Genomic DNA, 23,602 nt, shown 5'->3' on the forward strand with positions numbered 1-23,602 from the left:
GACAATCTGTAGTATATAGGTAGTCAGATAGCTTTTGGGGATCTAGATAAGATCAGGGAGTGAATAGGAAGGGCTTGAGAAGACCAGAAGAGCAACCCCCCCAGGGGGAGTGTAGATTGGTGGGAGGAGTTATAGCTGTATAGATTTAAGACTTTATTTATCATTTCCCTACCCTCAAACTTTTTTTTAATAATTGCAAGGGTTGCACTTCACTAGTCCTGAGAGGTTCCTAGGTGGTGGTGGTTGTTGTTTTTTCCGTTCCAGTCCCTCTAGGTTCTTTTCATTAAACTATCTCCTTTTGGAGGTCGTTTTTTCTTTTGGTATTATACCATTCTACAGATGAGGAAGGTAAAGGCAGAGAATCTATGATATTTGTCCAGGATCATACAGCCAGTGTCAGAGTTGAAACTAGAACTAGGAGGGGTTCTCACTGCTATCCCAGGCCTTGAACTACTTCCTCCCAGCCAAATAGTGCAGATAGAATCCTGATTTATCTTTAGGACATGAGCCATGTGTCCTCCAATCAGAATCCCTACAACTTTTGTTCATCTAGGACTAAGGGCACCTAGGTGGCACAATGGATCAAGTGCTGGACCTGGAGTCAGGAAAACCTGAATTCAAATCCTCAGATACCAGCTAGCTGCATGACCCAGAGCTAATCACTTCACCCGGTTTGTCTGTTTCTTCATCTGAAAAATGAGCTGGAGAAGGAAATGGCAAACCACTCCAGTCCCTTTGCTGAGAAAGCCCAAATGGGATCACAAAGAGTCAGACATGACTGAAACGACTGAACAAGGGAATTCCAAGGCCAGTCTAGATCTTGAAAGGAAGAGAATACATTCTAGGACCACCTCAATGCCCCCAATACACAATACAGTACAGTATCAAAAATGAGCAGGTTTTTGCTTCCTGGATGCCTTCAACTCAGCCTCCCTTCATGACTCTGTTTCTATGTTTTAGAATGTGTTATTTAGGGCTTAAAATTTTGTAGGGCAGATGTGAGCAAATGATGGCCTGAGACCATACCCACAGTGGGACTGGGAGGGGAACTCATGCTGCTGACAGCAGAGGTAACACTGCCCAATGTGCCCTCGGCCCCTTCCTACCCACCGGCTTCCATCATCAATCAGACCCTTTTTTTTAAACCCTTACCTTCAGTCTTGGAGTCAATGCTGTGTAAGGGCTAGACAATGGGGGTTAAGTGACTTGCCCGGGGTCACACAGCTGGGAAGTGTCTGAGGCCAAATTTGAACCCAGGACATCCCATCTCTAGACCTGGTTCTCAATCCACTGAGCTACCCACCCAACTGCTTCCCATCAGACCCTTTTTCCTCAACAAGTAGCATAGTGTTGGGGACCATCTAAGAGTGAAACTTCACATAATCTCTCTAGGTCTCAGTTTCTTCACCTGTAAAACTAAAGGGGTAGAGTAGGCTAGACAACCTCTAGTTCTATAAACTTCCAATTCTATAATCCTGTGGATTTTTATGGATAATTCTATATCCTTCATTTGGCTCCCTGGGGGCAGGTAGAGGACATGATCATGGTTCTGCATCAAAGTCAGAGAATGTAATTTAAATAGACAGGAAAGAGCAAGACCTTTTGCCATTTCTGCTGAGGAATAATGGGGCAAGTGAGCACATCCCAGATTAAACTGGGAAGAATTGTTAATAGGGGAATCCAGCAGAGTGTCCAGGGTCTCTTCCTAAAATCTACTAAAGAAGGACAGACATCTGAGAATGGATTTCCCCAGGACCTAACCATATAAAGCTGTATTAACAGAGATGTAGCATCCACAACAAGGCAGGCAAACATCCATCTTTAGTCATAACAGAGCTGGAGCACTGGATTCAGTTCCTGGAACATCTTTTCTGAGATACGATATAACCAAGAAGAAGCAATCAGGATAGTAAAGAGTTTGGAAGCCATGTTACAGGAGACTCCATTGAAGGAATATGGGATGTTTAATGTGAAAAAAAGAAAGAAAACATGATTTGTATCTTATTCTCTTGCTAGACTATAAGCTTCATGAGGGGAGAGACCTAAACTTTGCATCTTCCCTCAGGGCCTACCATAGTTTTCTGTGCCAAGAAGATATATAAAAAATGTTTTTCAAAATGAGCTTAATTATAACTGTCCTAAAATATCTAAAGAGATACTGTGTAGAAGAGGGAATAAACATATCTTGTGAGGTATCCAACTAAAAAGAATCAGACCAATTGAATACTTAGTATTATTTTGGGTATTTGCATCCAAATTAGTTATCTTCTCTGGTGCTTTTATTTTATTTTATTTCTAAATATATGATTTTGTGATCCTAAGGTAGAAACAAGTGATTTTGTCATTGAAAAATTCTACAGACCACCTGAATAGAAAAAGGAAATAGATTAGTGGTTTGGGGGAAAGATCAGAAGTCTTGCACAGAGATTTGATAAAGCAGTGATAGGTGACTTCAATTATCCAGACATCTACGAGAGCTCTCTCTGTCTGTGTCTATTTCTGTCCTTCTTTCTCTGCCAAAAGTAGAGAAACTAATGCCTTATTGCTATGCCTCCAGTGATCATTTCCAATTTCAAGATAGAGGACAACAAATGGAAATTCTATTCTGAATCTAGTTCTTGCTAATAGGGACTGATTACTGGAGTAGAAGTGATGGAAATCTTGGGAGAAAGTGATCATTCCATCTTGGACTTTGTTTTTAGAGGAGAGGAAACCTGGACTTAGTTTGGCATATATCTTAGATTTGGGGAAAGCAGATTTCAAAAGGTTCAAAGGAGAATATGTAGTATTTCATGGGCTAAAATTCTCATGGGAAAAGAGCCCAAGAGAAAAGAGAGATGCTTAATAGGAAATTCTGAAGACACAGAGGATGTCAAATCACATCATTTGGTAGATAAAGACATTTGTCTCAAAAGGAAGGTGACATTTCCAATGATATTGTGAGATTCAACTTGGAAAGAGCTTTCCAACAAGAACTGTCTCATCACAGGATTAGCCATCTCATAACATAGTGACTCCATCACTGGGTAGCCAATGTGGTAGCTGATGATAGCTAAAGAAGACTCATGATACTGGTAGGTGGAGAAATCACAAAATAAGAATTTCAGGACATCAAAATTGGAAAAGGTCATCTAGTCCAACTTGACCAAAAATACTCTCCATAATAGGGTCACCCAATATTCATAAAATGATCTCTGATGAGGGAGAAGTGGCTACCTCCAAGGTCTATTGATCCCATCTTTGTACAGTTCCAATGGTTAGAAAGCTTTTTCCTTTTCTTTTTTTCTTAAATTCTTACCTACTGCCCTACTATCAGTTCTAAGACAGAAGAGTAGTAAGGGATAGGTGATTGGGGTTAAATGACTAGCCTAGGGTCACACAGCTAGGAAATGTCTGTGACCAGGTCCTCCTGACTCCAGGCCTGGTGCTCTATCCATTGTACTTTTTCCTTACATTAGGCTTACACCTGCCTTTCTGAAACTTCTATCCATCATTTTCAGCTCCACTCTTTAGGGCCGAGTAGAATAATTCTTCCATTTGAAAGACTTCCAAACATTTGAGGATAACCATCATGGCCTCTCTAAGTCTTCTCTTCTCCCAATTAAGTTCCTTCCATTAATCTTCCTATGGCCTCAATCCTGAGACTCCCCACTCTCCAGGTCATCTTGCGCTGAATTCCTGTCATTATCCTTCCCAAAATGCATCACACAGAATTGAATAAAAAACTTCACAGGTGGCCTGTTTGCCCAGTGGGACTGCACAATATCATCTGTGTTCTGACACCCTATTTTTTCTAAGCAGGCTGGAGTCACACTGGCACATAGTTGTGCCATAGGTTTAGAAAAGGAGGAGAGGCTGAAGCACAGAACCAGATCTGACAATTCAATATCCTCTTCAAGAAGATGCCTGAAACAGGAACCAGAGCATCCTCAGAAAGATGATATAAAAAGGCCCCAGGAATAGGAATTTTAAAAATACTTTCATTCTAATCCAATTTCTTCTATGAAAAATTTGTGTGACCTTGGGCAAGTCATCCCCTTTTTGAGCCTCAATCCATCCACCAAGTCCTGGATTTGAGCTAAATCAGTCAATTAGGCAATGAACCTTTATTAAGTGCCTACTATGAGCCAGGCACCATGCTAAAATGATCCCGATCTTCAATGATTCTAGGTTCCAATAGCTTTCCTCCCATACCCTTGGTGTAGGCAAATTGGGAGAGTGAGACCCTGAAAACAAAGCCAGCCAGGGACCCCAGGTTTGTGTCAGGATAGCAGCACTCCCACTGGCAAGGAGCCAGGCTTGTGTCTTAGTGGAAAATTACATTGGTTTGAAATCATAATGAATGCAGTCAGATCCCCAAGCTGAGATGCAGCCTGTTTCTAGGTAATTATTCATATTCATTGCGCATTTTTCTTGCCAGGGCAGGTGGGGAGTCTGCAAACAGAATGGGTTACACTTCCCACAGGGACATTTGCCTGGTGGCCTACTGGGGGTGAGGGAGAGAGGAGTACGTAGGACTTCTTAAAGTTCCTAGGGAAGGAGAACAACAAGGCCATCTGTGGAGAAACAGACTGTTATTATTATTTTCTTTTATTTTTTAAAATCTCTGTGATATTCTATTTAAATGTGCCACTGTGGCCACTCCAGTCCCCAGGACAAATTATCCTTTATCCATGCCTGTGGGAAACCTTTTTGCTTAAGCCATGAGGCCACAACCCAAGTTACCCCTGTTCACCTGGCAGGTGCCAGCAGACTTATGGGCTTTGTTGCTAGAAGAAAAGAAAATATCCTCATACTCTCTATAAATTGATTGAAACACCACTTCCTCTGATTTTGTTCATTTGGGAAGATATATTCAACTCTTCCCTCTAATTTTGCTTTATACTCTCCTTTTCTCTTCCTCCCATTGCTGGCCAAAACAAACAAACAAACTCTGGTATATTCATTCTGTTGTTGCTCAGTCATTTTTTGTGTGTCTGACTGTGATCCCATTTGGGGTTTTCTTGGCAAAGATATCAGAATGGTTTTCCATTTCCTTCTCCAGTTCATTTTGCAGATAAGGAAACTGAGGCAATCAGGATTAAGTGACTTGCACAGCTAGTAAGTGTCTGAGGCCAGATTTAAATTCAGGAAGAGGAATCTTCCTGATTCCAAGCCCAGGGTTCTATCCATTGCACCACCTGGCTACTCCAGTATTTTCTACATCTATATCCAGAATATTCTACAGACTGGATAAAAGAAGAGTTGCACACATGGATCTTTTCTTTCTACTCCCTAGAAAAATAGATGAGAAATCTAAGTTCCAATCCACAGGGTCATTGTAGCTTTGATCACTAGACTTGATTACTCTGCTCTCCAGGGTCCTGATTCTCTTTTTAATTTAGAATGTACCCAGTGAGTCCTTCCTTAGTTCTACTACATAAGAATGTGACCAGGACTCGGTGCCCTGAGCTTTTTTGGAAGACGAGATCGATATTATGTGATATATTTTATAAAACAGCACACTTACTTTATTATAGAGAGAGCATTTATTGAGAAGAAAAAAAAGAGGAAAAGGATAGGAATAAAGCCTTTAAATACCACCAAAAGCTATCCCAGAGTTATAACACAGAGTGAACTTTGATTGTCACTCAGATCTATTCACTCTTATGCTAACCATAATTTATACAAACTGGGTTGCCTGGTTTCCCAGCCCATAGCAGATTAGGATCAAGAAACTGGGGGAAGGGTAGTGCTAGAGGAGAAGAGTAATGCTAGAAGCAGACCAGCTGACAGCAATAGAAATGACAGCTGACAGCAGGGGGAGAGACAGAAAAACCAAAAACAGCAGATCTGTGCTTTGCATTACAGCAGGCTACCATCATGGAGGCTTGGAATAACGACTCTGAATCATCAAGAAAAGGTTAAATTATGTTTGGCATTCTCTGTTTGGAAAGCCAGGACAACACAGAATTCATTTCAGAAAGATTTTGTTCTAGAATAGTTAAAAGAGTAATTGGCCAAAAAAAAAGTGTTTTAAACCGTTATATGCCACAAATAAATACATAAAATGAAATAGTTAAAAAGAAACAATCTTGGGTAAGGTTCAGCTTAAATAGAAAATTATGTACTTTGTGGGCAACTGGGTGGCTCAGTGGTTTGAGAGTCAGGCCTAAAGATGGGAGGTCCTGGGTGCAAATGTGACCTCAGACACTTCCTAGCTGTGTGTCCCCAGGCAAGCCATTTAATTCCCATTGCCTAGCCCTTACAGCTATTCTGCCTTAGAACTAATATATAGCATTGATTCTAAGATGGAAGATGAGAGTTCTTTTTTTAATTACATACTTTCAACATGAGAGGTGATGGCAATTGTATGATGGCTAGTCATTTTATAGACTGGGAAATTTCCCCATGGGTGAGAGAGATCAAGGACTCTTTTGATTGAGCTGAGATACTTCATTCCCAATGGAAGAGCTCCTTCACTCTTTATTGTCTGGTATATATTTTCATATGTATACTTTCTCTGACTTCTATTTTGCTAGGAATCTAGATAGATTTCTTGACTGAAAAAAAAATTATGTACTTTGACCACCTTAAAATGATATATGTGTGTGTATTATTATGATTAATTGTCCTTAGAACACTCATTTTGAATGATGCCAAAGTATTACTGAATAGGTAAATACATTTCTTTCCTGAAGTCTTCCTAGATTAATGGGAACGAGTAAAGGTTATTATTCTGCTGTCCCTGCCCTGTCTGGTCTTAGATACTGCATGGCTATTTCTCCTGGACCATATTTTCTACTTCTTATCACCACTTCCTACTACTCTCCAAAACAGTACTTGCCCTAGATATGTTTATGAAATGGATATTTCTCTCTCTTGGCTTATTGTTGTTTGGTTACCCATGCATACATCTCTCATGTATGAATTTGTGTTATTGTGCCTGTCTTAGAATATAAGTTCCTGGGGGCAGCTGGGTGGTTCAGTGAATTGAGAGTCAGACCTAAAGACGGGAGGTCCTAGGTTCAAATCTGGTCTCAGTCACTTCCTAACTGTGTGACCCTGGGCAAGTCACTTAACCCCCATTGCCTAGCCCTTACCCCTCTTCTGCCTTGGGACCAATACACAGTATTGACTCCAAGACAGAAGGCAAGGGTTTTTTAAAAAAGGAACTATTGGAATCTGATTGCAGATCAAAGCTTGTCAGTTTTCACTTTGTTTCCTTTGTGAGCTTTTTATTGCCTATGTGATATATGTCTTTAGTCATGACACAGGGAATATGGAAATATGTATGCATGAAAACATTGGCATAACCTGATTTCAGACTATTTACCACCACAAAGAAGGGCAGGGAGGAGGGAGAAAGAATCTAAATCACAAAATGTCAGAAAACAATTGTCAAAAATTGTTTCTATATGTCATTAAAAAAATAAAATTTAGCTTAAAAAATAGATTATATGCTCCTAGAAGGCAATGATCAGATCTGTGTTGTTTTCATTTCACAGTGCCCTACACAGCACCATGTACCACTGTTGAGGTCAGAAAATGTCTTGAGCATTACTATTCTCACAGATATGAACTGGGCATCTCAACCAAGCCTTTAGGTTTATTTCTTCACAGACAACTTTTAGTCAACTGGAACTTAAGAAATCGATATATTAGAACTCAAAGAATGGTGTGTCAGAAAATATATAAAACCAATGCAATGTACAAGTGGCCAATTGGGACCCAAAGTATGAGGTCAAAGGAATTATCCATGAAATGGACAGTCTGGACTGACCAGTAATGGAAAACAAAAATCATTGGGGAAAATGCAGAGTTGAGGTTCATGTCTGGTCCTTTTTCCAACCCAATCCTTCTTCCCTCTGCTATCCTTCCCCACCCCTTTCCAACCCTTTTTAAGGAATGCACAAACAAGAGCACCTTGGGAAACATTCGAAAGATTTCCTGGTTGATGTGGTAGATGCCGCTCGTGTCTACCTCATACTTGAGTTTTGTGCCCAGAGGGGTGTTTTTCTGGGTGGTGAAGAGAAAGGAAGGAGCATTACAGCACCTGGAAAGAGTGGACCTGCAAGGAAAGGAAGAAAGATGGGAAGGAACTGGTTAGGTAATTCTACGTGCAGAAGTCATTCTTAGTTTGACATCGCCAGGGGATTGCCAGCCAGGAGGGACACCAGCACTCTGGCTCATCAGGTTAATACTGGGCTTCTCTACGGTTCCCATCACCTCCAGCATCCCACAGCCCACATGTCATTGCTACCTCGACCTTGCTCAAGTTGTTGTTAGCATACTAGCTGATGTGGACTACCATGCTATGTATATTTCTGCCATGGGTTGTATTAGTATAGGAAGAAGGATAACATGGCTAGTGAAGCTGATTAATACAATTAGGCAGAGAGGTTTTTATAAAGACTGAAGCAAAAGGGACAGCTAGATGGCTAGAGAGCCAGGCCTGGAGATGGGAGGTCCTGGGTTCAAATGTGACCTCAGATACTTCCTAGCTGTGTGACCCTGGGCAAGTCATTTAACCCCAACTGCCTAGCACTCTCCTACTTTGGAACCAATACCTAGTATCAATTCTATGACAGAAGGTAGGGGGTTTTTTTTAATTGTTATTTAGGAGCACCTAGGTGGAACAGTAGATAGAGCACCAGAGTTAGAATCAGGAAGTCTCCTCTTCATGAGTTCAAATCCAGCCTCAGCCACTTAACTACTCCTATGGCCTTGGGCAAGTCACTTAACTTTGTCTTAAAAAAAAAAGTAGGGGACAGCTGGGTAGCTAAGTGGATTGAGAGTCAGGCCTAGAGACAGGAGGTCCTAGGTTCAAATCTGGACTCAGACACTTCCCAGCTGTGTGACCCTGGGCAAGTCACTTAACCTCAATTGCCAAACCCTTATTGCTCTTCTTCCTTAGAACCAATAATTAGCATTGATTTTATAACAGAAGGTGATTTTTAAAAATAAAAAAAAGAGTAAAGCAGAAGATAAGACAATTAGGACTCTCAGGGGTAACTGTGAAATATGAGCTTGGCTTGTCAAGTTTCCTAGAGTCATAGACTTAGAGCTAGAGAGACTCTCAGAAGTGATCCCCAGAACCCAGGGTCAAGCCCCTCTCACCTGTGTCTGTGTGGCTTTTACCACACTAATCCCTGGGACTGACCCCTCAGGGATCTGGGCTATCCTTGTTCCTGGGTTTCTTGTTAATCGATGGCCACACTAGTTCCCTTCACTAGAGCCAGGGTGTTATATCAATCTGTGATGACATACATCTCAGATCCAGTAGACAGCCATATATCTGGCTGTACAGAGACTACTCCCTCCAGAGCCAAGATCACAGCATTTTTTCCCAGACTGCAAATTCCATCTCTTCCCCAGCCCCAACTCTATCCCCCCCAGACAGATACATACACTTGACCTTTCCAGATTTTATTGCCATTCAGGATCCAAGTCAAGACCCACTTCCTTCCACATTTTTCTCTGACTATTCTGGTTGATAATGATCTTTCCTTCCTCTGAACTTTGAATTTACTTACAGTCTGGGGAATACATTTTTCTTAGCCAATTACAGAACTTTATATTATTCTCTAATTATTTCATGTTTATGATCCTTGGCTCCTTGATTAGATAGTAATTTCCTTGAGTAGGGGGGCCTTGACTTTTAAAACTTGTGGATCAGCCTTTGCACCTGGTGAAGTTTCAGACACACAAATACTCCAGAAAAACAAGTATCCCTTCTACATCGAGACTTTCTCCATTGTGGTTTCGATATATCACAAGTTGGCATAAGAAGTTAAATGGGAATTTGGAGGAAGTTTTGTGTTTTGTGGAAGCTGCAGATGACATGCAAAGGCCAACAAGCCTCACAGGAAAGGTTTAGAAAGTCAGAAATGCATACTTAACCCAAATTTTACAATGACTGCTGTAAATACCCCATAAAAGAAAAAAAATCAAATCTTTTCTGGTACAGAGAGAAGGCCAAAATTTTTGTGCAGATTTTTCAGATTGTGGGAGTACTGTACCCTGAACCCCAGCGATGTAGAAGGGATGCCGGTACTTGCTGACCAGCTGACTAACTGAGAGTTAAGAGATTGAAGGTTTCTCAGTCCAGCTTCTATTGGTCTACAAAAACCAAAATAGATCCTGTTACCTTCGGAGAATTGTTGGCATTCTGCTTCAGTCAATAAGTAGTTAGTGATTCTGGGTCCCATGGGATGTACAAAGAGGTCCTAGTCTGATGTACCCCCAACTTAAATACAAAAAAAGAAGTAGGGGCAGCTAGGTGGGTCTAATATGCATTTGTAAGAATCCTTTCCAATCATACACAGGGCTGCCTTCGGAACAGACAAGCCCTCCAAGTGAACACAGGAATTCTAGGGATTTCTTGGGATTTCCCTCTTATCCTCTCTTCCCTTTCCCCTCACTATTTCAGACTCTGTAGCTATCTAGAACTGCCCATCCCCTCCAACCCTGGTCCCTGCTTCTCACCTCACTTCAGGCTGTGGGTCAGTGCAGAGGAAAGAGAAAGGTAAATGCTTCATCCCCAAACCATGCCATTCCTCCATCCCCTTCTCTGCTCCAGCAATGATCTCAAAGTTAGCTTCCCTAACCTAGCTTTTCTCAGAGGTTCTATCCTGCTCCTATAAGGAAATATCCAAAATACTGGGGAATTGATCTTGTAGGTTCATGTCTCTAAACCTAAAAGGCATCTCAGAGGTCATCCCAACCTCTTCACTTTAGCAATGAAGAAACTAAGGTTGAGGGAAGTTAAGTGGCTTAACCAAGGTCTCACAGGGAATAAGCAGCAGAGCTGAGATTTGAACCCAGGACTTCTGACTACAAATTCCCTCTCTTTTCCATTGCACCATTTTCTTTATTCACTCATAAATTTGTTTTTCTGATGTTCATATCACACTGCATTCTGTACATGGTGTTTTCCTGTTCTTTGTCATTAAATGCTGTACAGATAACACCATTAAAGCATTTTTCGTAGTGCAAAAAAAAATACATTAATTTCACTTCAGTCCTTTATATGTAGTCTAAGGTTGACTAGTTATAATGCATGGATCCTTTTTTTTAGTAGGCTACAGGGTCAGAAGGACAAGCATAGGAGAGAAGGAATACTTTATTCCCTATTTTCTGCTAAACTAGAAGCCCTTAATCAATCAATCAATTAATCAGCCAATCAAAAAGTAGTAGCTAAACACTGCCTATGTGCTAGTCACTGGGGATATAAATACAAAGAATGAAACCATCCCTACTCTCAAAAGACATGATTTTCTAGCATCGAGGGCAAAAGTTGGGAAATTTTCTGGTCTTCAGTAGGTTGGAGAATGAGAAATCCTGGTTAAACGCAACAGAAAGGTCAATCCGTAAAACTTGAGGGGAAGAGGCAGCTAGATTGCTCAGTGGATAGAGCACCAAGCCTGGAATTGGGAGAACCTGAGTTCAAATGTGACCTCAGACACTTTCTATCTGTATGATCCTGGGCAAGTCACTTAACCCCCATTGCCTGGCCCTCGCTACTCTTTTATCTTAGAGTTGGTACTAAAAGAGAAGGTAAAGGTTAAAAAGACAACAACTTTAGTAGGGAAAGGCAAGAAGAAGAAAAAAGACAGGCAGAAGGAGGGAAGGGGGAGGGTAGAAGAGAAAAAGAACTGGGTTAGATTAAAGTGACTCCCTAAAGTCCCTGCAACCTACCCATCAAGCCTTCCTAGTTTGCTTCCTCCCAACACTAGAGTCTTTCCCACAGACCCTTGGAGCCAGGCCCAGTAGCTCTGAGCTAAGAAAATCCTCTTTCCTACAGCCTGACAAATGAGCAAGAAGCAGAGGAATCCTGGCTCCCACCGGAAAGACTACAGAGAGGGGAGATGGAGTTCTGGCATCCCAATCAGAAATTCTAAATACATTTCCCACAAGAAAAATCATTCCAGAGCTGGCGGGTCAGGCCACCATAGTGTCAGGGAGGTCCAGCATGGTATAGCAGAAAGCATACTGCGGAGAATAGCAGCTAGGTGGCTCAATGGATAGAGTACCAGGCCTGGATTCTAGAGGACATGGGTTCAAATCTGACCTCAGATATTTCCTAGCTGGGTGACCCAGGGCAAGTCACTTAACCCTCATTGCCTAGTTCTTGATGGCTCTTCTGCCTTGGAACCCAATACCTGTATCAATTCTAAAACAGATGATAAGGAATTTTAAAAAGAAGAAGAAATTATGATAATGAACTGGGTTAATCCTGAAGGTCTTTTTGAAAAAAAATAGTACCCGAGTTTTAAAAGCAAGCTTTCCAGAAACATAATGATTCCCCTCCAATTGTTAGACCCTTCCCCAAAAACTTTTGTATGAGAGGGTGTGTGGTAGAGTGGATAGAGAGCTGGTTTGGGCGAAATTGGCTTCAAATTCCACCCCTGCTACATACTGTGTGACCTTGGTAAAGTCCCCTGGCCTGTAAGTGGAACTCTCTAAGAGTTAAAATCACAAAGAAGGAGCTGATATGTGTTCCCAAATCACAAATCTGGCCCATGTTTTAGAAATACTTAAATAGTCTATATTCTCCTCCCACCCTACCCTCCATAGGATGTAGGCTCCTGGAGGGCAGATTTCTTCCATTTTTGTCTTTGTGGCTTCAGCACCCAGGACAGAGCCTGGTCCAGAGTAGGTATTTAATAAATGCTTGTTGATTGAACATTATTAATAACAATTCCCATGTGTGTAGTCTTTTACAGTTTAGAAAATCTCTACCCATAATCCCATTCAAAATTCACAGCAGCCATGAGAGGTCAGCAGTGCAAGTATTATTTTCTGCCTTTTATTGATAATGAAATGGAGACTTCTGCAAGATTAAGGGACTTCACTAAGTTCACACAATTAGAAAGTAAATAATAGAAGAATGTGTAGCATAGAAGAAGACTAGAAGAAAAGAAATAATAGAAGGAAAAATAGAAAGTGAGGAACAAACAAAACCAATATTATTTTATATAAATATACATTAAATGCATGGATATGTGTGCATGGATATTTGTACACACACACGTATAGATATGCTTGTCCCATTATAATCGATTCTTCCTTCTAGCATCTGCTCAGAAATAAAGTAAGTCAGACACCAAAGGGTTAAACTTCAAAAGCAAAGCAAGCTTAGAAAATGGAGGGACAATGTGCTTGATGAAACAGGCTTGGGAATCTGCTAGGCTGAAGAGTGAAAAAAATGTTTTTTTTTTTCTCCTCTGCAGCTGGTGTTCCACCTAGAACGGCATACTCTCAGGAGCCATCCTTGGGCTGGGGCTCAGTGGAGAAGGTCAGATGCTGGGAAGCTTCTTGCTTCCTTTGCCTTGAGAACCCAAGTCCTTCCAGCCTACATGAGGGAGAAATGGAGGGTCCTCTGTGTTCACACTGTACCCTCTGAAAGCCCAAGAAATTTCCATTTGTCCAAAACGAACAACAGCTGACTGAACGCTAAAACTCTGTGTGTCCCTCCTCTGCCCCCTGGGTTCAGCCATCCTTAAAATCCTTCTATTCAGAGCCATAATTATCACTTTTGTGTGATCTAGAGGACCAGAGAAAGCCAGGCCACCCCCACCCCCACCCCTCTGCCCTGATCCCTAGCTTCATTGAGAATTAACAAAAGCTGAAGAGAACCCTTCCCAAAAATATCCCCCAGAGAGCCTCAGAACTGGTGCAGCTAATTGGGAGCCCTGCCTCCACCTCGTCTCTTCTGTGGGCCTCAGTTTTCTCTTCTGACAGAGAGGGGGTTGGAAAAGATGATCTCTGGGGTCCCTTTAAAGTGGCTCTGACACATTATAATTTGAGGACTTCAGATACCTGTGGACAAAAAGCTTTTGGCAAATATTTTCTTTCAAATACTCTCTGAGAGCCAGAGGGGAGGAAAGAAAACAGGCTTCTGAATTCAGTTTATTCCCCAAAATTAAATAAATACTTGTTTTTTTTTCTTTCCATTCTTTGGTCTCTGGTCCCTGACATATAAATATATATATATACATATATATAATATAACTACATTTTATATAAATATATATGCATATACATAAATATATAAGTGCATATAGTATAAATATATTAAAATAAATATAGAAACACATAAATATATTTATAAGATATATTAATTTATATTTTATAGAAATATAATTATAAATATATTAATATATCTATACATATATTTGACACTTACCTTATGTCTTAGAATCAATACTGTATATTGATCCAAGGCAAGAAAGTAGTAAGAGTTGGGCAATGGGGGTTAAGTGACTTGCCCAGGGTCACACAGCTGGGAAGTGTCTGAGGCCAAATTTGAACCCAGGACCTCCCATCATTAGGTCTGGTTCTCAAACCACTGAGCCACCTAGCTTCCCTTGACCTTTGGTATGCATCCTACATCCTGCTCTTTCAGAAATCTAGTTCGAGAACCCACTCTTCATTCATTCAATAGGGTCATTCCGGGCTAGCTCTGCTTTTTAAATGGTCTCTGAAATTGTGATGGAAGACAGTATTGCATGCTGGTCAGAAATGTAAGCTTTACAAGTCAAAAGAATGAATTCAGGGGGGGCAGCTGGATAGCGATTGAGAGCCAGGCCTATTGATGGAAAGTCAAATCTGACCTCAGACACTTCCCAGTTGTGTGACCCTGGGCAAGTCACTTGACCCCCATTGCCTAGCCCTTACCACTCTTCTGCCTTGGAACCAATACACAGTATTGACTCCAAGACGGAAGGTAAGGGTTTAAAAAAAAGAATGCATTCAAAACCTGCCTCAGACACTAGCAATAGGACTCTGAAGAAGTCACTTAATCTCTCTTAGCCATAATTTCCCAACTGTCAAATGGGAATAACAATAATACCGGCTACAACACAGGGTTGTTATGAGGCTCAAGTGAGATTATCTATGTAAAGCATTTTGCAAACATTAAAGTGCTATGCAAATAGGAGATGTTAGTAGTTTCTTTATCTACCAAAGTTGTTTTTCAGTTGATTCAATCATGTCCAAACTCTTTGTGACCCCATTTGAAAATTTCTTGACAAAGATACTAGAAGAGTAGCTTTCTCTAGCTCATTTTACAGATGAGGAAATTGAGGCCAACAGAGTTAAGTGATTATTCAAGGTCACACAGCCAGATTTGAATTCAAGAAGATGAAGTCTTCCTGACTTCAAGTCTGGCACTCTATTCACTATGGTGCCACCTAACTGCTCCCCTGCCACCTAGCAGGAACTTATCAGTATCTATATTGATATTTTTTATATAAATTAAGCCAGAAGATGTGAAGAAATTGCATTTAGGATGTAAAAATGGCTTACAAGATCTTTGAAGAAGAGCAGGATGGAGATCACAGGACACAGAATCCTAGATCTAGAGAGGGGAAGAATGTTAGAGGATATTGAGTCAGATCTCTTTTCCCCCTCATAAATGAGGAAACTGAGTCACAGAGAGGATAGGTGTCTTGCCAAGGATCGCACAGCTAATAAGTATCTGAGGTGGAACTTGAACCCAAGCCTTCTTGGCTCTAAGTCCTTTGTCTTGTTCACCCAGGCTGAATGGGTAAAGTTGGTTTAATATATACCCAGAGGCAAGGGCTTCTTTGTCATCTTTCCTTGTAGGGCTCATGATGAAGGAAAGCAAAAGGATCATCATATAGATAACTACAGTGGGGGCAACATCTATTTCAGAGGATGAAAAAGTGCAGAAACTCCATGAAGAAATAACAAAATCCTCCACAACACTACACTCTGAGACTCAAGGTCTTCAATGCCAACACGAGCATGGGAGGGTGGTGGAAAGCACATTGGAAAGTATGGCTTCAGATTAAAAAATAAAAAAGCCAAAGACTTGTTCAGAAACTTCACGCCCACCCATACATCCTGAATAGTTCCTTCCAAGAAGAGAATTTTAAAAGCAATGAATTTTTTTTTTGTTCAGGCATTTCTCAGTCATGTCTGACTTCACGACCTCACTTGGGTTTTCTGGCAAAGATACTAAAGTGGTTGGCAATTTTCTTCTCCAGATCAGATAAGGAAACTGAGGTAATATGAGTTAAGTGACGTGCCCAGGGTCATACAGCTGTTTAAAACTATAAAAGGGACAACTAACAGAGGTGACATGATCTCATCAGCAAAGATATTGGAACTACACCATGTGGATATTCTACTTCCTCTGTACATGAAACAATCTGAAAAAATGACATGGCACTTTAAGAAGACAAAAGTAGAGGAGAGCTTTGGGATCAGACCAAATACATACAGAAGGACTTTATGTAGAATGTGATGTGAAGGGCACTTTAAAATCCTTCTCCAAAAAGAGAAAGGGAAGGGGGCAGCTGGCTAGAGATGGGAGGTCCTGGGTTCAAATCTAGCCTCAGACACTTCCTAGCTGTGTGACCCTGGGCAAGTCACTTGACCCCCATTGCCTAGCCCTTACCACTCCTCTGCCTTGGAGCCAATACACAATAATGATTCTAAGACAGAAGGGAAGGGTTTAAAAAAAAGGTGGGAGGATGACTCCAAATGAAGAAGTGGGGAGTGAATATAAGGAACACAAGCCTCAAAGACATAAACCTAAACAGAGACAATAATGATATCTTGAATAATGAACAAAATCAATTAAAAATCATAGGAATAAGCAATAACTATTATGAAAGAGAATGATAATGATGTCAACATAAGCAAGAATATAGGAAAAGCTTTTTGTAAAACCTTAAAGCCACTATATAAATGCTTGCTATTAATATTATAGAAAAATTTCTATGAAGCCATTAAAGTAGTCCTCAAGAGGAAAAATTAAACCTCTGGGAAGACATTAACAAAATAGAAAAAGAGAGGATTAAGGAATTGAATAATTTTAATAATTAGAAACCCAAAATAATGGAAAAGAGCATGAACAGTGAGTGTATTGCTGCTCCCAAAACTGGGGACCAAGAAATCAGCAGCTATCAATTTAGATGAATAGTTTCTTATCCATAAAACACTACAGAGCAATCTCAGTGAACTCCTCAGTGAAACAACATGAAGTCACTTGGTTTAATTATCCATACTGGAAAAACAAAATAGATGATGGTCAGACTAAGACATGCAATTGAATAGGGAGCCTGAGTAAGTCCACTTATATCATGGTCAGGTACTACAGTCAGACAAGACCTAGTCAGCATTAGAACAAAGAGATTAGTAGATAGCTGGGTGGCTCAGTGGATTGAGAGCCAGGACTAGAGATGAGAGATCTTGGGTTCAAATTTGGCCACAGATACTACCTAGCTGTGTGACCCTGGGCAAGTCACTTAATCCCCATTGCCTAGCCCTTACTACTCTTCTGCCTTGGAACCAATATACAGTATTGATTCTGAGACAGAAGGCAAGAGTTAAAAAAAAAAAAGGAAGAGATTAGGTTGGATAACATTTTAAAAAATATTCAGTGCTTTGAACTGATTCCAAACTGTGTGCAGGGCACAACCTATTTCCTAAATAGCAGTATTTTTCCAGTGATATTAAAAATGGAGAGCCATAATCCCAGAAGAATCAAAATTACAAATAATCCAAAGAAAGGTCCATGATGGGAACAAGTAGGATGTAGCATGTTTTAAACGATGACGTGTGTGAGAAGGTAGCAAAAATGAGATAAGATATCAGCTAATACCTCCCCACAAAAGAGAGAGCTATATATACATATATATGTATATATTATAATAAATAATACATTTATTATTAATTAATATAATAAATAAAAATGAAAAAGTATGTGTATATATAGTTATCTATATGGAATATATACTTACTTATTTAAAGTATGCCTATAGCTAGTTAGGTAGATAACCCATGGAAGATTTATGGAAAACATGGCAACATTTTTATAAGGTTTCCTCCTCTGTAGAATAGGTTTAATAATACATTTACTACCTACATCAAAGGATTCCCATTCACAAACATTAAGATTATCATCAACACTCTCCTAGGCAAGAGCCCTTCTTGGGGAAAAGATCAACATGTAAAATATTGATCCTCAAAGAAAATTTAAAATTTATAGTGTGACAATAAAGACGTTCTTTACTTTCCAATTAGATCCCCCACAGGATTCCCTTAAATTGTGAGTTCCCTGGGCATATTTTAAATGAAACTTGATTGTCAAAAATCCAAGTCATACATTTTCTTTTGGCATGCTCCATAAAACAAGGTCTACCTGCATGAAAATAATATTGCTCAATCAGCAAGTCTTCATTGAATACCTGTATTGTGCTGAACACTATACTGGTGAGATGGAGAAGATGGAGAAGACGTAGCTTATGGAGAAGACACGGATTCTGATATAACACTAGTTGAAGGAGTCATATTTATACATACGAGATAATAAGCTCATAATGCTAGACAACATACGTCAACATGTGCCAGACAATGAGGTACGAACAATGAACTGCCATCAAGCATAGGGCAGTTAGATAATAGCAAAAACAATAGATCTCAGATTTAAAACTGGGAGGAGCTCTAAAAGTCTTCTAGTCAAACTCCCTCATTTTACAAAGGAGAAACTAAGGCATAGAGATGTTCTGTGATATGGTAGATTTACAGGTAGTAAATGGAAACGTGAGGATTTGAACACAGGTTCTCTGATTCCAAATATGGCGCTCTTTCCACCAAAACAAGCTGTTTTCTGGTGATCAAAGAAGTTGGAGGTAATTGCTGAAGTCCTCATAAAGGAGATATAATTTGATATAAGCCTTGAAGGAGTCAGGGAAGGAGATCAAGGATATTTGAGGAGGGAAGAGGGAAATCAGGTATCATCTTACATACTTGAACTGGTTAGCTTCTGAGATATTCATCGCCCATTTGCACATCTGGAGACTCTTCCACCTGTCAAACAGCTCTGATTGCTTCACCCTTTAAAAGTGCAAGCAGAAGAGATCATTAAAATTCAGTCTGGCCAAAGTTTTCAGGATTTAAATTAAACACAGTGGATTATTCTCCACCCACCAAAACCTTCTAAATCCTTGTGGTTCAGAAAGTTTTACAGCTCCCCACCAACAGACATATTGTGCTGATTGCAAATTTCCAAATCACAGAAACTAGAACTGCCCGGTTTATTTGGACATCAGACTTTAAGGTTTTCCCCCAAGGCTGAGGGGTTCAGATACAAAAAGGAGAGGAGTGAGGATAGGCAAATTAGGCTTCATAACATTCTAGAGAATTCTAAAAGCTTCAGGCAGGCGATGAAAGGTGACTAACTAAATCATTTCTATAAAATCTTTGTCCAAAAAAACATTCTCAGAATGGCCTATATGCACACAGAGGCAGACTTGATGAAAACACAAGAAATGAACAAATTGGTTTTTGCAGACAACTTGGTATATTAGATCCTATCTTAGCTTCCACACAGCTGGCAGAGATATGTGAAGAATATGAGATCCTGTGTTGTCACTCTAAAACACATGCCTCTTCTCTCCCTAAAAGTCCCTGGGGAAGAAGATTCCATTGGTCATATTGTTACAAAAAGAGTTTATATGTGACAGAGTATCATTCCACCATCAAAAAAACAGCAAGGAATCTTAGCAGAACTAACTTGTTTGTAAATCAGATCGGGGTCACAACAGATCCAAATTCTCATACACACAATTCAGACTTCTGGAACCACTGAGTTGTAAAGGAACTCAAAAGCCATCTGGTCCAACCAGTAGCTAAGCCAGAATCCCCTCTACCTCATACCCAGCAAGGGGTTATCTAGCCTTTCTTGAAGATCTCTAGTAAGGGGAATCCATTTCCTCCAGAGGTAGTCCATGCCACTTTAATAAAACTTTAATTATTCCTAATTTTTCCCTTGACATGAAAAGAAATCTGTCTCTCTATTAATTCCATTTGTTATTCCTAGTTCTGCCTTCTAGGACCAAGCATAGAACATCTAATTTCTCTTTCACAGGACAGTCCTTTCAAATACTTTCAGACTATACCTTTCTCTTTGTTTTCCCTATCCTTCCATAGTAATACTTCAGGAGACAGCTTGGTAGGATGGAAAGAACTTTGAATGTGGAGTCAGAGGACTTCAGTTTCAAATTCCTACTCTGCTACAAGCCAGCTTTTTGACCACAGCCAAGTCACCTAACTTTTCTGGGCATCTATCTTCTCTTTTGTATAATCAGGAGGTTGGCTAGATAACCTCTAAGGTCCTTCGCAGCTCAAAATCAATAATTCTATGACCATCAGAGCCAGCTCTTTCCCCAGCTCTAGTCTAGAGCCCTATGGTGGTTCAGTATTTCTGCTGTCCCTTGGTGTTTGATCTGCTTATCAGTTCTGCTTCTAACATATACAATCTCTCTAGCTTTCAAGGAAGTCTTCCCCATAGTGGGGTGGGAAGGGAAGGGAAGAAGGGAAGGGAAGAAGGGAAGGGAAGGGAAGGGAAGGGAAAGGAAGGGAAGGGAAGCAGAACTGATAAGCAGATCAAACACCAAGGGACAGCAGAAATATTGAGAGACAGGCCTAGAGACAGGAGGTCTTGGGTTCAAATGTGGTCTTAACTTTGTGGCCCTGGGTAAGTCACTTAATCCCCATTGCCTAACTCTTACTACTCTTCTGCCTTAGAACCAATATACAGTATTGCTCCTAAAATGGCAGTAAGGGTTAAAAAAAAAAGAATTCAGCAGAGAAAGTCTGGTTAAAGCGAGACAGAACAGGGAGGCATGAACTGCTCCAGCATAAAATCAGCTAGGAGAATTAGAAGGGTCCTTGGAGTTCATTCCAGCTGGAATAAAAAGCAGCTCTGGTATAGTAGATCTGAAAAAGTGCTTAGAGATCACCTGATCCACCCCCCCCCTTTCATCCTCATTCCCACTACAGAACTTCAACCATTTTCATCCTGCATAAATTGAAAATTAAAAAAAAAACACTCAATGCAGGATTAAAAGTAGGCCCAGCAAAACAGTACAAGGTCAGGCTGTACTGCACAGTGCAGAATCTGAAAGAGCTCCATCCATAAAGGGTCCCCCTAGGGTGTCCCTCTCTCCTTTTCCCAATAAGCCCTTCTCCTACTAGGAGAAGATAGGCAACTGCTCCATAATGATCTTTTGTGCACACGTTAATTTGCTAACAGGGAAAGGGAACAAATGTTTGTAAAGCCCCAGCAGCCAGAGAGGAGCTGGAACAAAGACTGCTTCTTCTATAGCCCTGCCATGGGAAAGCAGATGGCTGCCAATGACATCTAGAGTTTTTTGCAATGTCGAAAAAAATATTAAAAATTGAAGAGTAGAAAAGGGCTGACTAAAGCTAACTGACTTGTATGTTTCTATGTTCTCTCTTCCTGAAGGTAAGGGGGGGGGGGGGAGGGAATCTCATCTACTTTCATGCATTTCATTATCAGCTCTATGAAAATGACTCCCAAAGCTATAGATCCAGCCTTATTTTCTATCCCAAGCTGAACTGAAGGTGGACTTGTGGGTGAGCTCAGAGGAGTGTATGCTCAATCTCTCTTCTCTGTATATGTCTCTATTTCTGTCTTTGTTTCTGTGTCTGTCTCCCTGTCTTCCTCCTTCTTTCTCTGTCTGCTTGTCTCTGTATCTTTCTCTCTTTCTCCCTCCTCTCTCTCTCTCTCTCTCCCTCTCTCCCATCTTCTCTCTCTCTCTCCCTCCTTCTCTCTCTCTCTCTCTCTCTCTCTCTCTCTCTCTCTCTCTCTCTCTCTCTCTCTCTCCCTCCCTCCCTCTCTCTCTCTCTCTCTGTATGTCCCTCTTTCTTTCTCCATTCTCTCTGTCTCTCTCTGTCCCTCTTTCTTTCTCCACTCTCTCTGTCTATGTCTCTTTCTTTCTCCATTCTCACTGTCTCTATATCTCTGTCTATCTGTCTCTCTCCCTTTCTTTCTTTCTCTACTCTCTCTGTCTCTGTCTGTCCCTGTCCCTCTTCCTTTCTCTACTCTCTCTGTGCCTGGGTGTCTCTCTCCCTCTTTCTTTCTCCACTCTCTCTGTCTCTGTCCCTACTATCTCTGTCTTTGAGGGTTCAAGAATGCTGTGTGTTGCATGTTGCATCTGCATCCTGCCCTGAGTCCTTGTAGCTGACTAGGTGAAGATCTCCTTTCTGTGCTGTATGCAAAAAAAAAAAAGCTATAGTGGAAAGAAGAGCATGTAGGATTCCTGGCAGAACTTAAAGAAGGTCTCACTTTGGGCTATAAACTAGGGAAAGAATTTCCAAAATCCTCCTTCATCGCCCTCCCCTCCTGACCCTAATCCCACCAATCTAATTTCTTATTATTTCATAACACAGATGGCATGTATTGGTGGAATAAATGGGATGTGCTCCGAAGGACACCAGAAACATTTCCTTTCTTCCCCCACTAATTGTTTCCCCCCTCCAGGGGTGGAAGACATATTGTCTGACATTCCCATATTAAAGATTTATTCCTTTGGGTTAAATGTTACTCAGGGCAGTAACCCAGTAAAATACAAATACTCTGGATAGGGAAACAGACCAAGTCACTAGCATCTGAGTATGAATTTGTTTAATCTAGAGATTCTGTTCCCTGTCCATGACTGAATGAGTGTACCCTTGGGTAGGGTCCAGAAAGGAGAGAACAAACACTAAACCTGGGTCCAGAGATCTGAGGTGAAATGCTAACTCAACTACTTACCAGCTGAGTGACTGTGAACAAATCCCCCAAGCCCTCAAAGCTTCATTTTCCTCAATTGTAAAAATGATAATAATAATAATGTGTTGAAGAAAGTATTTTGCAAGTCGTAAAGCCCTACAGAAAAAAGAGCTATTATTACCTCCCACAGGGTTAGGTACACAACAGATCCTCCATAAAAATTGGTTGATCAATGGAATGATGAAGAAGCCTACCAATTGTACCTGGTCCGTTTGTCAAAGGTACATTCCCATAACAGAGAGCGTGCTTCATATTAAATGAGGATGTGAGAGTTTTTCATGAGCTGGGAATGACAAAGAGCCACAAGGTCAAGCTTGGGTTCTTGCTAGAACATGTCTCCATAGTTGGTAAGAGGGACAAATTAGTGTTCCATTAAGCAAGGTCTGCTATAAGTGAGGCAAGCAGAGTGAGTACCACCTATGGCAGTGGGAATAAAAAGAAAGAAAAAAGTCTCTCTATTCCAAAAAATACCTTCCATAGCGACTTCTTGATTCCCCTAGAAAAAGAAAGCAATAACAAGCAGAGGGAGAATAAAAACGCAGGCACTGGAGTCTTCAGACCTAGATTCAAAACCTGCCTCAGAAATTACTTATATAAATTTGGGCGAGCCTCAAGTCCCTGGACCTCAGTTTCCTCCTTTGTAAAGTGAAGGAGCTGAACCAGTTGGTCTTACGTGCCCTTGACTTCTAAATCAGTGGTCTTATAATTAGATGAACTTTGAGATCATTCACAGCTCTAAATGTATCATCCTAGGAACTTCTCTGATACCTTCACAATCATGTGTCAATGACTGATCACAAATCTTATAAGATCGTGGTCTGGGGCGACAAGGTGGGAAGAGAGCCAATGAGCATTAAACACCTGAAACATACAGAAGGAAGAAGTAGGGGACGGAAGTGAAGAAATAGGAGGTGGAGAACATTAAACACACCTTCTCACACTGGTCCAGGAACCCAACATCAAATTTTCTAAGGTTATCAAGGTAAAAGGAAAAGAACCTTTCTGTTC

At 40.7% G+C, this 23,602-nt stretch overlaps 1 protein-coding gene across 1 annotated transcript in view; it reads right to left on the reverse strand.

Moving 5' to 3' along the window:
- Positions 1-23,602, reverse strand: part of ST8SIA5 (ST8 alpha-N-acetyl-neuraminide alpha-2,8-sialyltransferase 5) — a 180,841-nt gene that overhangs the window by 28,775 nt on the left and 128,464 nt on the right. Inside the window, 2 exon segments of the mRNA XM_056824395.1 lie at positions 7,906-8,050; positions 18,766-18,852. Of these exon segments, the coding sequence (XP_056680373.1) occupies positions 7,906-8,050; positions 18,766-18,852 (232 nt within the window).

Source organism: Monodelphis domestica, chromosome 3, assembly GCF_027887165.1.
Source record: "Monodelphis domestica isolate mMonDom1 chromosome 3, mMonDom1.pri, whole genome shotgun sequence".
Lineage (NCBI taxonomy): Eukaryota > Metazoa > Chordata > Mammalia > Didelphimorphia > Didelphidae > Monodelphis > Monodelphis domestica.